Source organism: Stenella coeruleoalba, assembly GCF_951394435.1.
Source record: "Stenella coeruleoalba genome assembly, chromosome: 7".
Lineage (NCBI taxonomy): Eukaryota > Metazoa > Chordata > Mammalia > Artiodactyla > Delphinidae > Stenella > Stenella coeruleoalba.
The window spans coordinates 78,973,943-78,990,097 of NC_137153.1; the positions used below are offsets into that span (position 1 = coordinate 78,973,943).

Sequence of the window (16,155 nt, forward strand, 5' to 3'; positions counted from 1 at the left end):
TAAAGAGATTTGCAAGAAGCCTTCCCTAAGGTTTAGAGACATGCTCACTGCTGCTTTGATTTCCTGAAGATCAGGGACCATTCATTCATTCATTCATTCATTCTAACGTTTATTGGGTATGCCTGGCACTGTTAATAGGAGCTAAGTCTAATTCAGCAGTGAATAAAACAAAAATTCCTGACCTATGGAGCTAACATTCTAGTAGGGGAAGACCAGCAATAAATGGGACAAATAAAGGGAATATATAATATGTTAAGTGGTGATAAATGTGAAGGGGAAAAATAAATCAGGGAAGGGGCAGTGGGGTGTGCTGGAGACAGCAGTTTCAAATTGGGTGGTCAACTGGGTGGAAATCTTCCCTGAGAAGAGAGCATTTGAGCAAACACCTGAAAGCAGAGAGGATGTGAGTTATGGAGATTTCTAGAAGGGCATTCTGGGCAGAGGAAAAGCAGGCGCAAAGGCCCTGAAGTTGGAGTATTCTTGGTGACTTTGGGGGAAGCAATCATGGCCACCTTCTCTTTGATTCTCCTTTGAATGTTATAGAGTCTGAAATACAGAAGGCAAGTAATTACAATGGTTTTAATATTCTCAGGGAAGTACAAATGAGGCATCACAGTCAAATTTTAATGAAGGGAAATCAGTATATCCAGGCGGTGCTTCTGTAGCTTTCTGTCTGAATGGAATTTAGCAAGCAGGAGTTTCAAACCTTAACTCCTGGATGTTGGAGACTGATCGGCAAGAACAATTGTCTTGGTTCCTCCCCACCTCACCTGAGAGGGCGGGAGGAGATCTGAGCTGAAGAGCCCCAGGTCACTGGGTTCTCACGTTTCCCAATCTCTGAATCATTCTACAGATGGGAAAGAGAACCAGAGATCAGTAGAGGAGATACAACTTTTGAACTCGCCATTATTGTGGTATAATTGATATACTCCCCATCGCAGCCATTTTTGTGTAAGATTGGATGAGTGTTGACAAATGCACATACCCGGGGTTGTGCTGATAAATACGAAACAAGTGACCGATCAGGGAAAAAAGAAGCCCTAATTTGTAGCCTTTGCCAGTTTTTCCTGATGTGTTAAAAACTTCCATCATTGTTGATGTCAAGTCAGCAATGTGATGTCCCTGCAGAGGGTGTTGGGAAAAGATGCAGTTGGATCTGGCAAGCCTGCAATGAGCTGGTTCCACCATGCCGGAGCACTAACCACTGATGGAGTTACCACCACAGTCATGATATAGAACATTTCCCAAACTCAAAAGTTTCTCCAGGCTTTCCCCAAGGTTATCACTCATCTGTTTGCTGTCATGATAGAGTAACTGTCCTACAACTTCTTACCAATGGAATCATACAGTGTATCCTCTTTGTGTCAGCATACTGTTTTGACCTTCATCCACGTAGCTGCATGCATCAGAGTTTTGTTCCTTTTTATTGCTGGGTGTTCCATTCTGTAAATATACCACAATTGATTTATCCATTCACTTGTTGATAGACATTTGCATTATTTCCAGTTTGGGGCTATTATTAAGAAAGCTGCTATAAGCATTTATGTATGAGTTTTGTTTGGAAATAGGTTTTCATTTCTCTTGGGTAGATACTGTAAATGAAATGGCTGGGTCATGAGGAGGAGATATGTTTCATAAGAAATTACCAAATGATTTTTCAAAGATGTTGAACCATTTTCTACTCCCGCTAGCAATGTATGAGAGTTCCGATGCTCCGTAATCTCATTAAAAATGGGTATTGTCTACCTTTTAAATTTTAGCCATTTTGGTATGTGTATAGTGCCATTATGATTTTATTTGCATTTGAGCATCTTTTTACATGCTTATTGGCCATTTGTATATCTTTTGTGAAATGTCTGTTCAAACTTTTGCCCATTAAAAAAATTTTATCTGTAGGCTGATAGTAAATAACTTTTCGAAAAGGAGTACAGAATTTGGGGAAATCTGTAAGTTGGACAGGGCAGGAGGGAAAACAAGGCAAACAAGCAACCTGAGAGAGCTGACAGGTTCATCGAGGTGGCCACAGTGCTTTCATTCAATGAGTTAGATAAAGCATGTAGGCTAGTTCCTGGCACAGAATAACTGTTGATCTTATTATTAACTTTAAAATTATATTATTAAATATTACTATTTATTTTAACAGCAAAGGGAAGCCACTCAAGGATTTGAAGCTGGCGTATGAACTATGACAGTCAAATGTACATTTATAACCTTATGCTGGCTACTGTATAGAAAGACTTGAGAGAGGAGATTGGTATGAATGGCTGCGAGAAGCCAAGAAGCCAGTGTAGTCATCTAACAGGATGTTAGAGCAGACACAGTGGGTCATCCGTAGCCTGTGGCTCAGTGGTGCCTGTAGCCCATGACTCAAAAGGTACATACCTTTGAGGATCTCTAAGTTGTGCAAGATTGTATATATATAAAGCTGCTTTTTCAGAAATTCTCATCTGTCCAGTTTGGAATATTCAGGGGAGCCAACTACTGAATCCACTGCTTGGTCTGCTTTGGAAGGCATTCAGTATTGACTATTAAATAGCTTGGAGTATCAATCAGGAGGGCCAAGTTTTCAGAAAAGGCCCCCAAAGCCACCCCACAGCATGGGCCTCCACCAGAGCTGCTGCTTCTGCCTCAGTGAGGAAGCTGAGGAAGGAGAAAGCTACCCTATGATGCCCCTGTAGTTCTTCTAAAATCTCTTCCCAACTGACTGACAAAACAGGATGTACAAATGAATGCCCAGAAAGCTAGCAACCAGGTACTAAGACCTTTAGCCACAGCCACCACTAGACACGACAATGCCTCCAGGAGCATGCCTCACGATGCCACAGTCTGCCTTTGATTGGTAGAACCTTATCACATTCAGAACCCTGGCTGCATAGAATTTAGCTCTGCAGCATAGGAAGGCTCACTAGAAGGATGTCGGAATGCGTCTTGTGAGCCCGTTGACGGGATGCACCATGAAACGTAACTAAATTCACCCCGATGCTAGGCATTCGACAAAGATTTACACTTTACCAGCTCACAATACCAGCTGTGTACATTCGGGCACTACCAGAGCCTCAATAGCCTCCTTTATCAAGTTGGAGGTACTAATATTTGTCTTCAGAAGCTCTTGGGGAGGTGAAGTTAAATATAATACCATGCGGAAGAGCAGCAAGATGCTTGGCACGTGGCAGGCATTCTGTAATTGAGGCATCAGCCAATCAGTGAACACCATTCCATAACCCTATAGAGGAAACAGAATCCCTGAAAGATGGAGATTAAATAGAGTGTACTGCTAAAGAGATTTAATGGCCCCAATAGAAGTGGCCCTTGTATCAGTCCCATGGAATTGGGGGAGCGTATTTGCCCCTGGAAAAGTAGGTGGGATTTGTGTGTGTGCTATTTCACGTGTTCATTTGTATTATGTTTTCATTTTTGGTTAGTTTCATTTAAAACAATAATGCAGCCACATAAATCATGAAAAGAAAATCCCTCTTTTCCAGTTTGTCAAGTTTCCTTCTTGAAATATCCTGTGCATATAAGCACACATGTCATCTAGAGTCTTCCTTTTTTCTCCTACAAAAATTGGGTCATATTATATGCCTCTTTTGCACCTGTATTTCTTTCTTTCTTTATCCACTACCTTGGAGACAATGCATTTCAGTTCATATAGAACCAGTCACCTACTGATGCCAGCTAGTTGTTTGCATTCTCTTGCTTTTACAAAATTTGCTCTAACTAACATCCATTCTTTTACGTAAATGACTCTACCTATAGAATCAATTTTAAGAAGTGGAAAGGCTAGGTTGAAGGTTAAGTACTGTGTATAATTTTATTGATATTGCCAAATGGCTCTCCACACACTTGTACCATGGTACGCTCTTTACTGATCCTGTACGAGCTGCATTTGTGCCAACATCCTTGCCAACAGTGTATCATCAACCCTTTTGATTTTTGGCCAGTGAAATAAGGGAAGTGAAATAAGGGAGGTGATACCAGGGCAGATTAAGAGGAATCCTGCCAAGAGACAGAGGTGAGGGATTAATTAGAGGGATAGGAGGTGAGGGAAGGTAGGATTTGAATATAAACTTAGAAGGGAAACTCATAACCTTCTGCTACTTACTATGTGCTGGACAGTGACTTGACTAGGCAGTGTACCTGCTATTACATTCAATCCTTATAACCACACTAACCCATAAACACTATCATCCCCCATTAGACTCTGACGCCCAGTCTCTGTCCACTGTACCTCCTGTGTCCTTATTTCACAGTTGAGGAAACCAAGGCCCAAAGAGGTTAAGTGATGTATCCAAAATCCCAGAGCAAGTTAAGTCAGGACAAGGGTTCCGCTTTCCAGCTCCATGTACACTGCATTAGGCCAGCATTCTGGTGTGTACCATTGAAGCCACAAAGGATCTGAATATTTCTTCAGGGTGTATTTCATCCACAGTTTGAGTTTAATAGTTGAGTTGAATTCAGTCATTTCCTATAGTCGAAGAGGTTCCATAATAGTTGAGTGGACATGATCTTAAACATACTGGCGCTTTTCACGTTGATAAAAAGTTCTTCCTCAGAGATTCTCTGTTCCTTTCCACAAAAACTACTGTATTTACTCGAACATTCTTTTTTTTTTTTTTTTGCTGTACGCGGGCCTCTCACTGTTGTAGCCTCTCCCGTTGCGGAGCACAGGCTCCGGACGCGCAGGTTCAGCGGCCATGGCTCAGGGGCCCAGCCGCTCTGCGGCATATGGGATCTTCCCAGACTGGGGCACGAACCCGCGTCCCCTGCATCGGCAGGCGGACTCTCAACCACTGCGCCACCAGGGAAGCCCCCAAGGAGCATTCTTGACAGAAACTATGTGAGGTGAAAGCTCTAAGCTTCTTGGGATTTTAAGATTTCTGATAGAGGATTATGCAGCCCCTCCTGAATTCTACCCCTGCTCCTCTGGAATTTTAAAGTTGGCCTGTAAAACCCTCCTTGAAACACCCGTGGAGACTGGGACTGGCACCTGTGCCCTCTTCCTCATTGTTTTCTACTGCTTCAGAGTCCAGAATCATTGAGATTAGAGGTTTCAGCTAGGATTGCCTCATTTCCTACTTGTTTTCAGAGTCCAGGATCTCTTCTGTGTACATCTGGGCAGTTCCACTTGAATCAGAAATGGGAGACTTAAGACATTCAAATTTAATGAAGATAAGAAACATTCAATTAGAGCATGAAGTCCCAGTGAGGAGATGACTCTTAACTGGCACAGAAATTTGGTTGATCATCCTTATTGGAAGGGCGGGACGATGATTGAGAATGTGATGAAAAGATGGGAATGAAAAGTAAACCTTTTATCTGAAAAAATTAAGCTGGGGCAATGACTTTTTTTTCTTTTTTTTAATCAATTAAGAAGGCCTAACTTTTGAATTGTCCTAATTGGAAAACATCTTGATGATGGTCATTCTTTTAGGGTAGAGCAATGGTGCGCTAAATGTATTTGCCCAAGGCGAGTAAAGTGTCAGTGGTAAAGAATAGAATTTGACAGCTGTAGTGATCTGAGAAATGAACTGGCTTGAAGTCCAATTTTATAGATAATGAAACTGAGACATAGTAAGTATATGCGATTTAGTTAAGAAGACACTTGTAGTGACCGTCAGCCGAAACTAGAACCAAGCTCTCCTGCCTTAGCTCATTGTATGGTTTAATTTCCATTATGTGATCCACATTTTACAGTCTGCTGAAAGAATATGATTGTTTGGAATTGTGTTAGTTTGTTTTCTTAGAATGGACAGGGATTTATTTTTACAGCTATCCTAAACAGACCTGTTTTGAACTAAAGAAAGGGGTACATAAATGAGAAAACTAATTCGTTAAAGAAATGGTTAAGATAAAGTCGATTGAACTATTGTCACACAGGAAGCTTAGCTGATAGGTGGGACGTGTGATCTTTGTTTTGTTTTAGAAATTGCCATTCATTCCACTTTTAGTTTTGCAACACATGAATAAGAGCTATGTATTTATACTGTCTACCGAAGTCAGGAAACAAACTAAGTACTGGTTTCTTTGCGAATGATCAATTGCTTAGGACTTGTTTCAAATTAACGATATAAATAATCTAACAAGGTCTTTCATTGTACATTTCTCGGAGCAAACAAAATGCGATGTGTTTTTATAACCAGATAGCTATTTGATATTTGTTTCTCTTTCATACATTTGGATACAGATTGATATAAAATTACTTAAAATGCTGCATATAAATTAAACATTAAAAGGGAGATATGGAGAGCCCAAGCTGCCCCATTATAATCTTTAGTTCCACGGTCACCACCTCAAGGACACTCCATTTCATATCACATGTCCTTCTTTTGAAAAGTGATCACCAAGCTTCAAGTAACATTTAAGCATGGCCAGCAACTGCATAATTTATGGACCTTTTCTTTTTTTTGCTTTTGTGTTCTTATTTTAATGAAAAACCAGGAAAACAGAAGACTTTTCATACGTTAACTCTCTTATATTCTTTCCCTCCTGCCTTTGCAGATCGGGGCCCTGAAGGATTACTACCACTTCTATCACAGCAGGACGATTAAAAGGTCAGTTCTCTCAAGCAGAGGAACACACAGTTTCATTTCAATGGAACCAAAGGTAAGAAGAACCAGTTGGGTGGGGACCAAGAGGCAGAGCTTCTGCATTTTTCATTGGTAACATCACACTAGGAACTGGTGACCAGCACGAAAGCTTACATTTCAAGAGCTGTCATACTATCCTTTGGTCCAATATCTTTGCTTCCTCTTGAGACCAAAAATAGGCAGTGGCTTGATTTTTTATTGAAGTGTCCTTATCATCCCAGTTGTAGAACAGCCCAGGGGTATCAGAAGTAGGAGTTGTCATGGAGAAATGAGAAGGAGTGTATGTGGGGACAGATGGGGATGGATTCAGAAGTATTGAGGTCTTAAGAAGACCATACTATCTGCCTATTTGCATACAGATCTGAGGTTCTATCTGAGCTCTGTAGAGGAGTCTCTTCCAGAATGCTTAGGTCAGGCCTTAGGTCACCACGAATCCTTGTAGTTTCAACGGGCATTAATAGAGCCATGCCACTGGTGGCCCAGGGCCTAGACCATGGCCTAGACCATGTCTGAGACAGGAGGGATTCTGAGCACAGAAGGGACAGAAGCTGGCTGTACTCCTCTTGGAAGCTCAACAGGGATCTTTCTTACACATTGTCTTGACCCCAATCCTTTTGGGTTGTACAGAAAGCATACTTCTAGGAGAACCTAGCAGGAGACATGTCATGTCTAGATCCTCCCAATCCATTTTGGAGAGGCAGGACAGCTTTGAAATGGGAGATAGGAAGCTGGAGGGTGTTAGGGACAAACAGGCTAATAACTGGCAACTAAAACTCTGAGGATGAGATAACCCTCTGTCCTTATTAAGTTGGAGGAAGGGATTGACTCTGACAGAGAACTGCTTGGCCTCCCAGATGTGACGAGTAAAGAGGGAGAGAGGACAGCAGTACCAGCCTGCCCTGGTTCCTCTGTGGATTCACCGTTTGTTATTTACTGATCAGGAAGGGTTGTCTTTTCCTCATTATGGTTTGGGTTTATCATAGGAGCTCATTTTCAAATAAATTGGTCAACAAGTCTATACCAGTGAGCATGGCAATCTCACCTAGAGATTCCTCAAAAATGATATTCCTTATTAAAGCAAAAAGGTCCCTGTTTGAATTAATATGCAAATCAGGTTGGCTCTTTGGAGTCCTGTCCTCGGTTATGTGCCACAGTTCTTGTTTAATTTTTGTCTGGAATATTATCACACAGCGTTCATGATTGTGAAGTTGTATCTTGGTGGTTAGAAAAAGCACGTTTGTTGTAGGGCCCGATTTTCTGTGGATTATAGGAACATCCCCTGATACTGAACACTCTGGCAGCCTGTGGCTTATATGTATATCTTCCCTTTATCTCTATTCAGAATTAAATGTTACTGGAAAAGCAATCTGTTAGGATGTTCTTGAATTAGCGAAGTTTTCGAAGCAAAGTCACGTTTTTCATCTGTTAACGTTTTCCAAGCTTTCTTGAACTTTGGTAATTTAAATGATTTTAATTTCAGACCTCATGTGCATAGTCCACGTGATTTTTTTTTTTTTTTTTTTTTTGCGGTACGCGGGCCTCTCACTCTTGTGGCCTCTCCCGTGGCGGAGCACAGGCTCCGGACGTGCAGGCTCAGCGGCCATGGCTCACGGGCCCAGCCGCTCGGCGGCATGTGGGGTCTTCCCGGACCGGGGCACGAACCCGTGTCCCCTGCATTGGCAGGCGGACTCTCAACCACTGTGCCACCAGGGAAGCCCAGTCCACATGAATTTGAAAAACCGAGTACTAAATGGTTTGGGAGGTAAGAACAGAATTGAATACAGAGCTATTTCAAGCCTTAACGTTCTTTTGGGGAAGCTTGGCCTTCCATTCTTCTTATCTCAGTGCATCAAATAGCTCACGCAGGACCCAATGGAGACCTCAGATGCTGGGACACGTAGTGCCTGGCATGTATGTCCTCCCCCACCCCGCCCAGAGGAACAGAGCCAGTTCAGGCCAGCCCCAGGGTACATGCTCAGTTCCTCTTCCTCCTCCATATAAAGAATACCCTAGAATAGGACTGTATGTTGCTTCTCACTCCTCATTCTGATGCCACCTGCCCCTCATTGCTGCCCAGCTGTTTATACAGAAGGGCCACTGTTCTACCAACTTTGCAGATTGGGGATTGCCTGCAGTTTCTTTCAGACATTTCTTAAAGTCCGATCATTCCTTCCATTGGCCACTGCTTGAGCGTCTAATATATGCCAGGCCCTGTGTTAGGCTCTGGGGATTTGGGGATAGGGTGTTGCCCTCAGGGAACTCTCTGCAGCCTCCCACAGTAGCTTTCAGGGAAACACAAGACGTTACAGTGCTTCTCAGTGTTGGGGACGGAAGAGCAAAGGAGATGGGGGTCCACTACATTCCTCCTCCTTCTCCAGCTCCCTCCACGAAAAGCTCAGGCCGCCACTTAGGTTAAGTTTCCTTTTTAATTAAAACAACAACAACAACAACAAATGTTATTTACAGAGAAGTTGCAAAAACGTTATGAGGAATTCCTGTATTCACTTCCCAGATTCCCTAAATGTTCACGTTTACATTTTACATCTCGTCAAACTTACTTGGTCATTTTCTCTCTCTTCTCTCTACACATGCACGCACAAGCACACATAGCTATGTATATACGTTTCTTTTTGAAAATTTGGGTGCAAATTGCAGACATGATGCCCCTTTAACTCTAAATACTTCACTGTGTATTTACCAAAACAAAGGATTTTCTGTCATATAACTGGGAGTACAATGGTTAACATTTTGGTAAAATCTGGGTATTAACATTGATTCAATATTATAATCTAATCTACAGATTTTATTCAGATATTGCCAGTTGTCTCTTTTCTGGGCCAGGATCACATCAGTTGTCATATTTCCCAAATCCCCTTGGTATACTCTGTCATACTTTCATTTTCTCCCCTCCCCTCCCCTCCCCTCCCCTCCCCTCCCCTCCCCTCCCCTCCCCTCCCCTTCCCCTCCCCCTTCCCCTCCCTTCCCCTCCCCCTTCCCCTCCCTTCCCCTTCCCCTTCTCCTTCCCTTTCCCCTTACCCCTTCCCCTTTCCTTTCCTTTTCTTTCATGATCTAGAATTTTTTTTCAGAGTACTGGCCACTTATTTTGTAGATTTCTCAAGTTGTGTCTGTCTGTTTCTTCATGATTAGCTGCAGGTTTGGCAGGAACACCAGAGAAGTGCTATGTCCTTCCCAGTGTATCAGATCGGGAGGCGCATGACATTGACGTGTTTCATTGCTGATGATTTTAACTTTGGTCACTTGATGAAACCTGGTGTCTGCCAGGTTTCTTTATTTTAAAATACGATTTCCCCCCACCTAATTAATAGGCGTTTTGTGGGGAAATACTTTGAGATTATGTAAATTTCTACAGGCTGGCTTTTTATTTTCCACTCCCAGCAGATCTCATGGGGAGTATAAAGTACCCGCACAACTTGCTTTCTTAGGCAGGACTCCTTTTCTTCAATCTTGGGTGTGTGTGTGTGTGTGTGTGTGTGTGTGTGTGTGGTGGGTGATTTGTGTGCCGGAGTGGAGGCACATTTGTGATTAGGGGGACGGGACCATGTGGAATGGCTTGGTGGGAAACATTGGTGACGTGTGAAGTTATTTTTGTTCCTCATCTTCTCCAGAAAGGGAAAACACACATGGGTGAATTGCAGGGAATACACACACTCAACAGATCCTGGCATTTACTTGCTGGAGTAAATTGCATGGCTGCTTCTACCCCCTGCTATTGTTTTTACTTAGAGGGTTCTAAAGGAGGAGATGCAAAAGTAGCAACATTGTAAGAACAACCCTCCTGGTGCTAAGAAAATGCTGTGGTCAGTTGGGGCACATGAGCCCGGAGAACAAGAATAGACTGGATTCCCATATGTTAACGGTATGTTATGATTAGCTTTTAAATGACAGGGATCCGCAGACTTCTAAGACGGCATCACTGCACGATAATAACACAGTTTGGCAAAAAGTGTTGGTACAATATTACAGCGTTAGAAGGGTGAGTCTAACAGTGTTCTTGACTCACCAGCTTCTCTCCAAGAGACCTAGGTTACATCTGAGAGACAGCAGTCTTGCATTAACGTTTTCAGAAGCCTCTCATTAATCTGCTTGGAAATCTTTGCCAGCCCTGTGGCATTTTGGTCAAAGAGGGCGATATCTACGGGAGGTCTTTGGAATGAAAGTTCTTTACGGTTCTTTAACTGCCGGTGCAGACATGGGCAGGGGTGGTGGAGGAGATACTTCTCTTTCATTCTTCTTACCCAGAACAGAAAAATCAGAATCCTACATTTTCCATTAGAGTAGGCTTTCAAAAATAAAGAACATAAACTGTCCTTCGTTTAGCCCTTATGTCCTATTCATGTGTGGTTTGATATACGAGCCCAACTTCTACCCTTGCCCATGAGGTTTTATCTTGAAGATTCTGGTCTTTTAATCTCTTATCTTTTCCAGTCGTTTTTTTTCTGTCTTCAAATATATTTAAAGATCAATTTTTATCTAAATCTAGGGTAGAATTACCTTCTGCTCTGGGCTCAGGGATGAGCAACTCTCCTGCCTTGTTTTTTCCTGAAGTTCAACTTATCAACCCGCCTCATCGCGTGGATGTGTATGGCTGTGTATCTCAAATACGGAAAAACTATTGATATAGTATTATTTATTGCAGAATCCTAGGCTCCTTAAAATTAGACTTCTCTCCTTCCTATCCAATGCTAACATACCCTCTGTCATACTCCTAAAAATATTATTTTCAGATCTGTTAAACATGCCCAGTGACAGAGAGCTCAGTACTGGACAAGGCAAACATTTCTATAATTAAAGAGATTTAACATGTTGAGCTAAAATTTGCTTGTCTGTAACTTCTATCCATTGATTGGATCTACTTCTACCTTCCAGACTTACACATAACAGCTCTTTAAATATTTGGAGCCCCTCTCTTAGTCTGCTGGAGCAGCAATTGTCCCTCTGTCAGTGTGGCCCAGAATTAAGTTCACGGCTTTAGCTCACAGAGAGATCGCTCATTTGTTACATTTATATGTAAGCCATTTCCTCTGAAGAGGATTTTAGAGCAGAGCATGCAAGCACCGTACAGGGACAGCTAAAGGGCTGTAGGAAAAGGACAGGAAGGCGGAAATGAAGTAATTGGAGGTAATTAGCGAAATCAGATAGAATCAAACCTGTGAAAGGAGAAAGGGAAGTTCAAGTTCTTGACTAATCCCTGTTGGTACCTATTGTGTCCAGAATTTGATTTTCAGGCGAATGGAGTTTCTCTTTTTGCCCCAAGGGTGAAGACGATGTGATGGAGTAAAGTAAGGGTGCAGGGGTACTTCACTGTACATAATGGTCCTGTTCCCAAAAAGTTGTACCAATCTACTTCTTATCAGTCAAACCTCATTTCTCCATGGATTCACTTTACAATTTCAGAATCAATTTATCTTCACTGAGGATTGATATGTCATTTTTCTGTGGAGACAACCAGCACGTTAGTTAACTCTTTTTTTTTTTTAACTCTGAGACAAACCATTTAAAAGTGGTTTCCATACACCTGATCTGCCAGGGGATCTTTGGAGGTAAAGAAACCTTATTCAGTTAGAAATAGATGCTCAGGAGTGTCTGAGCTCCATCTTGCCTGGCTCCCATGCATGAATCACAGCCATGCCTTTTCACTGACAAGATTCCTGGTGTCCTAGTGCAGCTTCAAAATTCATTCCACCCCGAGTACAAGTGCTTCCTGATCTGGCCGCTGCTGCACTTCCTCTCACCCCACCTGCCCTCATTCCAGCTGGTGCTCCCGTGGACTGTTTTCTCTGGCAGTTCAATTTTCTGCTCTTTGCTTTTAACTGTGATAATAACCTCATGGTTTGACTTTCTTCTGTGAAGTGCAGTTTTATAACAACATTCCTGGGCTTGTGCTGGGCGGCCACGTGCACAGATCCTGGGTGTGTTGAGGTGGAACGAGAGGGGCTGTGTTCTCTGGGGCAGGAACCCGAGGCTGTGTGTTCTTAGCCTGTGTCATAACCGTGATTGTTACACATTTGCTTCTCAGCATCTCACCAGTGAATAAAAGCAGTTACCAGATAGCTTGAGAATGCCCTGAATTCTTCTGGAAGCAGCGTGGGCTTGGGTGTGATGATGAGTGGAGAGGATGTGGATGCAATGGTCAAGGGGCATGTTGGGGGGCTGTCTTGTTCCGGGTGACCCTCTTTTTTTTTTTTTTTTTTTTTTTTTTTGGCGGTACACGGGCCTCTCACTGTTGTGGCCTCTCCCGTTGCAGAGCACAGGCTCCGGACGCACAGGCTCAGCGGCCATGGCTCACGGGCCCAGCCGCTCCGCGGCATGTGAGATCTTCCCGGACCGGGGCATGAACCTGTGTCCCCTGCATCGGCAGGCGGACTCCCAACCACTGCGCCACCAGAGAAGCCCCCGGGTGACCCTCTTTAACTACACTTCACCAGTTATGAAGTGCAACCGCTATGGCAGATTCCTGTCTTTGCTTTTTGATAGCATTCCTGTGCCTTTGAAAACCCCACTAGAACGTGTAGACTCCTGGGAGAAGCGTTTCAGGCATAAGTTTGCAACCTGTGATACAGATATAATGGCAGGATGGCTAGGAGTGTAGGAGAGACGGAAGGAGTATGTGGGTGCAGATGCCACCAAGTTCTCCGCCTTCCCTTCTTTTCTGTCTTGTTTTCAGGTCTCCCAGATGTCTGGATGATCAGAAACCAGAGAGTCAGGTTGTACACTGCTGGGTTATCTGATGGGAAAGTTTGGGTCGTAACCCCAATTTTTTTAGCTACTTAGGAAAAGTGGCCAAATCTTTATTAGAGAGCACTTCGCAGCGTTTCATTCTGAAAGGTTATAAACGCACATGCCCACAGTGGCGTGCAGATAAGAAGGATGAGTAAGATGGGCCAGACAGAAAATCCCTGGGCATAGGATAGAGTGTAGAGCCCTTGCTGTGTGTAAGGGAGCATCCGCAGCCCTGCGGCTTCATGTTTGCATGCTGGCTCGTGGTTGCCAGTTGAGAAGAGCCGGCAAGTCTGCACTTTCATGGGACGTTTCCCAGTTTTAAATGTTGGCCAGTAATTCAGAAGTTTAAACATATTCGTGTGGGCCAAGGAAAATGCATCCGAGAGGCATCCCAGTTTGTGACCCCTGAGGTGGGCTGCATCGGGAAAAAGTGGGGGAGGCGTGAAAGGTAGGTGTTAGCACTTTCGTAACTTGGCCTCGGTCTTGCCCTCACCTGAACACTGGTTTCAGTCTGTCAGTCACGCTCTGCTGAGTGGCTCTAGTATAATTTTTCTCTGTGTCTTAGTCTCCAAACTGAAATGCAAAAATCTTTTTTTTTTTTGCGGTATGTGGGCCTCTCACTGTTGTGGCCTCTCCCGCCGCGCAGCACAAGCTCCGGACGCGCAGGCTCAGCGGCCATGGCTCACGGGCCCAGCCGCTCCGCGGCATGTGGGATCCTCCCAAACCGGGGCACGAGCCCGCGTCCCCCGCATCGGGAGGCGGACTGTCAACCACTGCGCCACCCGGGAAGCCCTGAAATGCGACGATCTTTTAGGTGTAAATAATTGGCTCAGAGCACTCCGGTTCTGAAGCAGACGCTGCTGCCGGTGAGGACGGAGGGTTGCCGGAGCTCGTTCTAGCTCCTCTTGTGCCTTTATCCAGTTTTCCACTGACAACAGTCTCAACAGGAAATGAAGCCTGGAGGAAATAGGATAAGTCAAAGAAAAGAACAGAAAAAGGAAGCAAATAAAGTGATGACCATGTAAAAATAGGGAGAGGAATTAGATAGGGTGGGGGAAGGGTAATTATGGATTTTGCCGCTTTAGCCACGTGAAGGAAAGGTACAAATGTAAAATCTGTATTATTTTCTTAATTTATGTAGTATTTCTAAGGTGTCAGATTCTAAAGCAGCCGGTGCTAGATCTAGAAAGTGTAGGGTAATGACGACGTTCTGAATTTCTCGTTAGGTCTGGTCTTAGTTCAGGTTGCTTATGACAGAATATCATAGACTAGGTGGCTTATAAACCACATACATTTACTTCTTCTAGTCCTAGAGGCTGGGAAGTCCAAGATCAAGGTGCTGGTAGATTCGGTGTCTGGTGAGACCCCACTTCCTGGTTCATAGACAGTCGTCTTCTCACCGTAATCTCACCTGGCGGAAGACACAAGGGAGCTCTCCGGGGTCTCTTTTATAATGGCACTAATCCCATTTATAGGTGACCATTAGGTCACTCCACCCTTGTGACCTAATCACCTCCCAAAGGCCCCACCGCTGAATGCCACCACGTTGAGTATTAGGTTTCAACATGTGAATTTTGCGGGAACACAAACATTCAGTCTGTAACAGGTCTTAAGAAGGGAACTTTAGAGCCACAGGTTCTGTTGAACTCTTGGGCAAGTTAGGATATAATAAGTAAGTAATCCTAGGGAATAAGCGAAAACAGCAAAAACAAACAAGCCAGCAACAACAAAACCCAAAGCCCTTTTAATTGTTTGGCTTTGAAGAGAAATCATACTGATTTACGTATTTACTTTAATGAATGCAAGAGTAAATAAGAGATCCAATTAAAACATCACCATTGAAAAGGCATGATTTGTTAAAAAGTGCTTGTGAATTTTGTTTCTGTGCTCAGTTCTACCAAATGTCAATCAATTCTTACAACATAAAAAGAGGCAATGTGGTACAACAGAAAGAACCTTTGGGTCTTTGTTCATGCTCGGATCTTTGTGGGGTGAGCACTTAACTCCTCTGTCTATCGATTTTCTCTCCTCATTTCTGTCCTCATCATTGTTCATGCCCATACTCAGGGAAGTACATGGTATAATACGGTATAATGGTTTGTACATAAGAAAAGATCAAAAGCATAGGTTAAATTCTTATAAGAAAATAGTAAGTTCACCATTAAAATGATGTTATAAATCTATACATACTGATAAGGAAAGATCTCCAAAATAATATGTAAAGTAACAAAAAGCGGTATAAAAAGAACATATAAGATGTGTTCCTATTTATGTTTTACATTTAAAAACAAACAAACAAAAAGACCTGTGTGTATTTTTGTGTAGTTATATGCAGCGTAGGTTTGGAAGGAAGCACAAACACATAAAAATAACTCTTAATAGTTACCTTTCCACATTGTATGACTTTTAAAAAACTGTTTATACTGAAACTGCCTTTGTTGATATCAACAATGATATTTGACATTTCAAATCTGGTGAGTTCATCTCTGTTCTCATCTGACTCTATCTTTCACTTAATACAGTGGTTGATCATTTGCTCCTTCTTGAAAAATGACTCTCAGTTTCTTGAGACCACGTCTCCCAGTTTTCTCCTTGCCTCTCCTGCACCTTCTGTCTCTGTGGATGGTACTTTTTCACCTCACCTATAAATTTTGGAGAGCCCAGGGCTCCCCTTTATGCTGGTGTCCTTGCTTCTAATTTATATCTCCTTCTCTCACCTACCTGACGTCTCCAATTAGATGTCTAGTAAGCATCTAAGCCATAATATGACATATACGATGCTTTTAATTTCTATCCATCACCATGGTGCTCAAACCTTTTCCTTCCC

General features: G+C 43.0%; 1 protein-coding gene across 6 annotated transcripts in view; it reads left to right on the forward strand.

The window, feature by feature from the left end:
- The window catches only part of PCSK5 (proprotein convertase subtilisin/kexin type 5), a 318,106-nt gene that overhangs the window by 30,410 nt on the left and 271,541 nt on the right, over positions 1-16,155 (forward strand). For 4 of the 6 annotated variants that reach the window (XM_079925980.1, XM_079925981.1, XM_079925983.1 and 1 more), the window contains exon 2: positions 6,499-6,603. In XM_079925980.1, the coding sequence (XP_079782106.1) occupies positions 6,499-6,603 (105 nt within the window). The remainder of the gene's footprint in view (positions 1-6,498; positions 6,604-16,155) is intronic. The other 2 variants (XM_079925984.1, XM_079925985.1) reach the window with 1 other exon arrangement.